The sequence below is a fragment of the Raphanus sativus genome, unplaced genomic scaffold (assembly GCF_000801105.2).
Source record: "Raphanus sativus cultivar WK10039 unplaced genomic scaffold, ASM80110v3 Scaffold0102, whole genome shotgun sequence".
Taxonomy (NCBI): Eukaryota; Viridiplantae; Streptophyta; class Magnoliopsida; order Brassicales; family Brassicaceae; genus Raphanus; species Raphanus sativus.
Genome location: NW_026615423.1, coordinates 27,087 through 33,794, shown reverse-complemented (window position 1 = coordinate 33,794; position 6,708 = coordinate 27,087). Strand labels below are relative to the sequence as shown.

Here is a 6,708-nt window from a genome sequence, read left to right as displayed (position 1 = left end):
TAAAAAGAAATTTTATTTAATCAAAGAAAATTCAAAATGTAACAAGTTTCAACCAATCCCCGTGTTTTAATTTAATTAATCATCACCATTAAATCTCTATTATGTCTCTTGAAGAAAAAAAAACTTTTTTGCATTCACTTCACCACCTCTCTTTCTCTCTCTCTCTCTCTCTCGGCAAAAATGGAGGTATGTGGATTCCTCTGTTCCTCTTCGTGATTTCCATAAACCCTAAAACACTTGTTATTTCAAATGCAGGGCTTTGATTTCTTCACGCAACGCTTCTTCCTTCTCATGATCACAGCCTTCTGTTTATCATCTTTTGTTTTAAGTCTCCAGGTTCTTTTCTTTCTCTCTACACCATTCTCTTTGAAATCTCATAACATGTTTTCAAGAACTAATAACAGAGACGTTGAATTTGAATCTATGATTCATAGATGGGGGAAACATGTAGTTCAAGCAGCCGATGCGACGCCGGTTTGAGTTGCCAGAGCTGTCCTGCAAGTGGTAATACCGGGTCTACTTGTACCCGGATCCGACCTCTAAACCCGACTTCCAAGGTATCATATCACTTTCTTTACTGTTCTTTGTTCACTTTTAGTATTTTTCTTGGGGGTGATGATGAATGGAAAATAATGGGAATGCATGTGGTTTTGGTGATGAGTAGGTGAATGGTTTGCCGTTTAACAAGTACTCATGGCTAACGACACACAATTCGTACTCTATCACGAGTGCAAAATCAACAATTGGCTCATTCATCATCTCTCCAAGGAATCAAGAAGACTCCATCACCAATCAGCTTAAGGTCTCTCTCTCTCTCTCTCTCTCTCTTCATTCTCATACTTAGATTCTTTTTTTTGACAAGTTCCGTATTAGAACTATTCTTTTCTAATTTAAGAATTTGACTTACTCTACAAGTTGTTGTTGCTTAGGTTTGAATAATAAGACAATGTCTGCTTTATTAGTTGGTGGCTTTTGTAATGAAACTTTTTTTGATCAAATATCAACTTTATCATACTTTTCCACGTGTAAAAACTAAAACTAACAGAAAAAAACAAAACACAACTCAAAACTCAAGTGCTTGACCTTGTCCCCCCTCCCAATGAATGTTTTGGTTGCAGAATGGTGTGAGAGGGATTATGCTCGATGTCTATGACTTTAGAAACGATATATGGTTGTGTCATTCAGCAGCAGGGTCTTGCTTTAACTTTACAGCCTTTGTAAGTTGCACTTGCATTTGAATTAGCTTCCATAACAAAATAAATTATTTTAGTTGAGGTTTCAACGTGCATTAACGATGTAGCAACCTGCTGTCAATGCGCTCAAAGAGATCAATGACTTTCTTGAGTCAAACTTATCTGAGGTCGTTACAATCATCCTGGAAGATTACGTTACATCTTCACGAGGCTTGACTAAGGTATATAATAGTACATTTGACACATATTGTTTTGGTAGTTTTGTATGCTAAGAACCAATCATGTTCGGTCTTGTGTGAAGGTGTTCAAAGCATCTGGATTGAGTAAGTTCCTGTTTCCGGTTTCGAGAATGCCGAAAGACGGTAAGGACTGGCCTACGGTAAATGATATGGTGAAGCAGAACCAAAGGCTTGTGGTGTTCACTTCCAAGAAGGGTAAAGAAGCTTCTGAAGGTCTTGCTTACCAGTGGGATTACATGGTTGAAAATCAATGTGAGTTTTTTTGTAATGATCTTAGTGAAATCTTAATTAATGACCAGACTTAACAAGACTATAATATATATATGTAGATGGTAATGATGGAATGAACGATGGATCATGCACGAACCGAAACGAGTCACCTCCATTGGATACGAAGTCTCGTTCTTTGGTTCTACAGAACTACTTTATAACCAATCCGAATGCAACGCAAGCATGCGCGGATAATTCATCGCCGCTGATCAAAATGATGACGACTTGTCATGAAGCAGCTGGTAAAAGGTGGCCTAACTTTATCGCGGTTGATTATTACCAGGTGCTATTTTGATATTCTACAAGCTTTGTTTTGTTTAGAGAATGTGTTAGTGCTAATTGGAATGTTTAATGACTACAGAGGAGTGATGGTGGAGGAGCTGCAGAAGCTGTAGACGCAGCAAACGGTCGTCTGACATGTGGTTGTGACACTTTAAGCCTTTGCAAGGTTAGTTTACTTATTCCTTTAGATTAGTCTTTTTTGTTACATTTCATTGAGGTAATAATGATGAATGTGTTATATATATTATTACATATGAACAGTCAAACGCAACTTTTGGAACGTGTGATGCTCCTCCTCCAAAGGCAGCTCCGAAACCAGCAGCAGGAGGAGAGTCTACACGAGATCCGAGCGATCTTCCGGCGGGTAATGCTGTTTCAACAGGAGTTGGATTGGCTTCTCTCTTTATGATCTCTGCGGCGACTCTCTTGTTGTGGTGGTAGTTTGTCATTGAAGCTAATGTTTGTACTAATATGACACAAAATGATTTAGTTTTCACCCACGAAATGAATTATTATTGTGCAACGGAAACAAACTGAGGAATGTTTGTAAAAAAGAGTGTAATGAACTCATAAAGTAGCAAAGCTGTTGTCATGGTTACATATGTATAAGAACTCTGTTTTCTACCACCCACATTGATATGCTAATAACATTTTTCAGAAGCTCTTGCAACACGTTGTGGTACCACATAAGCTCCGATTACGATAATTCATTGAACGGAGGTGACACCACAAAAGTGACTTATTGATGATAGGTAGGCCCAGTGACATTGTAAGCCACAACTTTTGCTCGTGGAAAAGGGGTACCTCTGTTTCCCACAAAAGCTTTCTTTCTTGTTTATTATGTATATATAAACAGAGAGCCTCATTGTTACTTCTTCATCCTCTCTAGAAAACGTTTGCTTCATCATACTAATAAACTTCTTCTTATCTCTTTGGTCTCCTCCTTCTTCCCAAGCTTCACAATCTTTCTCAGCAACATGCTCAAGGATTTTCAGGAGCATAGGAAAATCCAGTATGTATATATGGTTGATCCCACTTTGCTTCTCATAAGTTTTTTTTTTGATCTTGTGTTGTGATGATAATCTGACTCCAAGACCGAAACAACAACAAGTTCTTATCATTTGTTTGATGGTATTGATTTGGTCTTTGGGAGTTGGATTATCATCACAAGACTAGATCTAAAAAAATTAGAAGCAAGAGAGATCAACTAAATACACATTGTGGATTTTCCTCAAGGTGATAAAAGTCTAAGAAGATTGAATCTTCTGAGTTTTATTCCGAGTAAATGTTTGGTGAATACAAGTTCAAAAAAAAAAATAGACAAAGTTGTAAAGAGTGAGGGATCAAGAAGTCGTAAAGTAGCAAAAGCTGATACAATGGGTTATTATATCTTAACATTGACAGAGGCACAAGAGAAGAAAGCTACATTTTGTAGAAAAAAAAAATATCAGTGCAGTTCACCGACAGGAGCTTCGTTGAGCCAGAGGTTGTGGATGAAGTCATACAACTCGGCGCTCACACTAACCTGTAAAGTTTTTAAGTAAAAACAATTAAAGTTTATTTCTCTCTCTGAATACCAAAAAAAAAAAAAACAGGTTCTCTCAGCTCATGGTGTTGGTGTTTTATTACCTTATAAGGAGTAGGGTTTAATCTTCTCATATGATCAGGTCTCATGTTCTCAAGCTGTTTAATGCAACGGCTTCTTATCTCTTTCAATGGCTCCAGCTCTTCCCTAGCTTCACCTTCACAAACATAATGAGAGTGAGAGTCATTAGCATTTTGTCAGCAAAGTAGTGAGATTGAGAAGTCAGGTGTAATAACCTGCATTTCCACGCCAGTAACATTTAAGAAGCTCTTCCACACGTTGTGGCACCACATAAGCCCTTTTTGATTCATTGAATGGATGACGGCAAAGCAACCTCTCACCAACCTTGAAAATCCAGAAAAAAAAAAGATTCAAAAGGCGCCTTTTAAGACAAAACAAATCTTTCAAGGCGCCTTTTTGCTTTTTTTTTTTTACCTTAGGTGGTGGTTCGTTCTCTCCAGTCATGATATCAACTAGAGGGTAACCTTCTTTTCCGAATAATCTGTAAGTACGCTTCTTACATGGTATAGATACCTGAAAGACCAGATGCAAAAGTTTTATTATCAAAGAAAGAAACTTTTTAAAGTTGAAAGACCAGAGAGTCAAAAACCTTAGTAACATCTTCAGAGAGTTTGATCCGAGGCTGCTTATTGATCTCCACGAGTTTGAAAACACAGCCTAACGCGGCTTGTGAATAGCAAGTCACTAAGTTGGTTCCGATTCCAAAGGCGTCTACTTCATGACCCTAAAGTCACATTCCATCAAAGTAAGGACAGAGAAAAAGACATTTCATAAGGTTAAGGTTAAAGTGAGAGTTACCTGTTTGTTAAGAGCATCCACTGTCTCTTCGTTAAGATCGTTACTAGCGGTAATGATCATCTTACCAAAGTCGGACACATTAAGCTCTCTCTCTACGCCGCAAAAGAACTTCCTGGCCTCAGTAGAGAGGTAAGCTAAGTCACCTGAATCAAGCCTAATGCCTACTGCTTTGTATCTGCATATAACAGCCAATAAAAGTCATGAATCTTGTAAAGTTAAAAGACAAAAAGAGCATCAGTGGAAGTTTTCTTAACACACCCCAGTTCATTAAGTGCTAAAGCAACAGCACAGAAGTTAGGGATTCCACTTTTCATGACATCGTAAGTATCAACAAGAGCAAGAAAGGCGCTGGGGAAAGCCAGTGCGTAGGATGTGAAAGCTGCAAGCTCGCTTTTGTTTGTCTCAGAGAAGATCCCAGACAGTGCAGATGACTTCTATAAATACAGTAAATTTATAAAACAAATACAATAAAAAACTCTACGATGAAACCGGCCGAACTTAGACCAACCAAAGAAATGAATTTATAAAGTTTTCTCATAAGCAAACCTGAATCTTGGATAGGCATGTTTGGACTAGACTGACGAAATCTTCACAAGTGGTTTTCCCATCAGAGCTTCGAAGCGCTTTGTCAACAATCTCATCAAGGCTCTGCAAATTTTTACCAATGTAGAGGATAAATCTTTTTTTACCTTTTTGCTTTCGATGTTTGAGTATTTTAGAGAGTTGGCTTACTATACCATGAATGAGCTGACAAAAGCATGGGAATGTGTACCACGGAGAGGTATTCCAAACAGTCTCCCCGCCGCAACGTTGCTGCCATAAGAACAAAGCAAGTAAACAAACATTGCTTCTATAAACAGAACAATGACACTAGTAATAAGACCATAAGACATGCCTGGTTGCATCAAAGCCTCCAAGGTAGCAATACTTTGATGCGCTTATTGCACCATCAGGTCCCTATAAACAACATAAGAGAGATAAGAGAGAGATTAAGCAACTCAACATCTAAGGGTAACAAGTAACAAGTTTGAGAAGAGGAAACCTGAGCTCTGCGAGCACCAAACTCAAGCAGGAGCTTAGATTTGCCAGCAACAAACCGATGCCTTGCTGCGTTGGTAGCAACCAGAGACGCGTAGTTGATGAGATTCAGAAACGGAGTTTCCAACAATTGCACAACCTAAGCAAACCAAACTGATCAGAACCTAACCAATCAAAATCAATTCAAAGCTAATGAGATGAAAGACAAACTCACAGCAACAGGACCTTCGATTCTGAGCAAAGGCACTTTAGGAAACACGACAGATCCTTCAGAAATAGCATAGACTTCAATGTCGGAACAATCAAGCCCACGAAGGTAATCACAGAAAGCTTCCTGCTTTCAACATTACTAAAAATAAACAAAAAGTTCGATACTTTTTGAAAAAAGGAGAGACCTTTCGTTTTGTTTTGTTTGATTACCTCACAACAAGGTAAGGAGTGACGAACGAAATCGATCTCTTGGTCGGTCAAAGTGAAGTTAGCGAGGAACTTGATGCATTCTTCTAACCCGGCGAAGATAGTGTACTCTCCCCCAAATGGGTTCTTACGAAAATACAAATCAAACCTGATGAAGGATGATGATAAAAGTCTCAGACTTTCGATTTGAGATTCAATTCAAAAGAGAGAGAGAGAGAGAGAGAGAGAGAGAGAGAGAGAGAGAGACTAACACGGATCGTTCTGATTGCTTTCCGGCTTTCCAGTAAGCATAAGCCATGGTGAATTGGTAAAGATCGTTCAGGAGAGGAGTCACCATCGGGTTCGTCGGTTTCTCCACGACCCGACCCGCTTTCTGTTTCTTCCCATCTCCAAAAACGTTCTCTTTCGTCTTCTCCATTGATTAAACTCTGTGTTTTGTGAGTTGTGATTATGTTTGAGGTAAGAGAATGAGTGAGTGAGTGGGCACTACTTATAGATTCTTTATTAAAAAAAAAAAGTGTTGGGCGTGAGAATCACGACAAACTTGTCCCCAGGGTTCAAAGTTCAACTCCAGTCTTCTTCAACCCCAAATCTAAAGTTAAAAAAAATAAGATTTTTCAAACTTTTTTATTTTTTCGACCAAAAGAAAAGACTCGAGTGGGAAAAAATAAGATTGTGCAGATGGGTTTTACAATGCTCAGTTTACTAGTATTGGGCCAGCTCCATTATCTTGTGTATCCTATAAGCCTTGTATATAAGCTTGTTTAATATACAAGGCTTTTAGCTAATAGGCCTATTCTTCATGTAGCTCATCATGGGCTAGGTCCATTATGTTGGTCATGTTGTGTAGCTTTGGTTTATTGGA

The 6,708-nt window shown here is 38.5% G+C and overlaps 2 protein-coding genes across 3 annotated transcripts; one reads left to right on the top strand and one right to left on the bottom strand.

Moving 5' to 3' along the window:
* The first annotated feature begins 102 nt into the window (after positions 1 to 102).
* On the top strand, positions 103 to 2,611 carry LOC130501115 (PI-PLC X domain-containing protein At5g67130-like). Its single transcript, XM_056996007.1, has 10 exons — positions 103 to 186; positions 256 to 336; positions 435 to 557; positions 665 to 802; positions 1,119 to 1,217; positions 1,301 to 1,414; positions 1,495 to 1,684; positions 1,762 to 1,985; positions 2,064 to 2,150; positions 2,246 to 2,611. The coding sequence occupies exons 1-10, from the start codon at positions 181 to 183 to the stop codon at positions 2,423 to 2,425; spliced, it is 1,242 nt and encodes a 413-aa protein (XP_056851987.1). The 5' UTR covers positions 103 to 180; the 3' UTR covers positions 2,426 to 2,611.
* Positions 2,612 to 3,298: 687 nt separating this feature from the next.
* Positions 3,299 to 6,408, bottom strand: LOC130501114 (nicotinate phosphoribosyltransferase 1-like). Of its 2 annotated transcripts, none has more exons than XM_056996006.1 (14): positions 6,095 to 6,408; positions 5,847 to 5,991; positions 5,641 to 5,760; positions 5,431 to 5,565; positions 5,284 to 5,345; positions 5,126 to 5,201; positions 4,935 to 5,036; positions 4,647 to 4,819; positions 4,389 to 4,563; positions 4,180 to 4,314; positions 4,005 to 4,103; positions 3,806 to 3,914; positions 3,614 to 3,726; positions 3,299 to 3,509 (listed from the first exon to the last, which is right to left on the bottom strand). In XM_056996006.1, the coding sequence occupies exons 1-14, from the start codon at positions 6,259 to 6,261 to the stop codon at positions 3,432 to 3,434; spliced, it is 1,689 nt and encodes a 562-aa protein (XP_056851986.1). In that variant the 5' UTR covers positions 6,262 to 6,408; the 3' UTR covers positions 3,299 to 3,431. The 2 variants fall into 2 exon arrangements, with proteins under 2 accessions (XP_056851986.1, XP_056851985.1); XM_056996005.1 differs by having other exon boundaries at positions 4,647 to 4,822; positions 6,095 to 6,407.
* Between the last annotated feature and the right edge of the window lie 300 nt (positions 6,409 to 6,708).

Excerpts from the sequence above, each read along its gene's own strand:
- LOC130501115 (XM_056996007.1), top strand. Across the intron at positions 803-1,118 it reads CCATCACCAATCAGCTTAAG|AATGGTGTGAGAGGGATTAT; the intron begins GTCTCTCTCTCT and ends TTTTGGTTGCAG. Across the intron at positions 1,685-1,761 it reads TTACATGGTTGAAAATCAAT|ATGGTAATGATGGAATGAAC; the intron begins GTGAGTTTTTTT and ends ATATATATGTAG.
- LOC130501114 (XM_056996005.1), bottom strand. The coding sequence starts at position 6,261 with ATGGAGAAGACGAAAGAGAACGTTTTTGGAGATGGGAAGAAACAGAAA. Across the intron at positions 5,761-5,846 it reads ACTCCTTACCTTGTTGTGAG|GAAGCTTTCTGTGATTACCT; the intron begins GTAATCAAACAA and ends TGTTGAAAGCAG. Across the intron at positions 3,727-3,805 it reads TTACTGGCGTGGAAATGCAG|GTGAAGCTAGGGAAGAGCTG; the intron begins GTTATTACACCT and ends ATGTTTGTGAAG.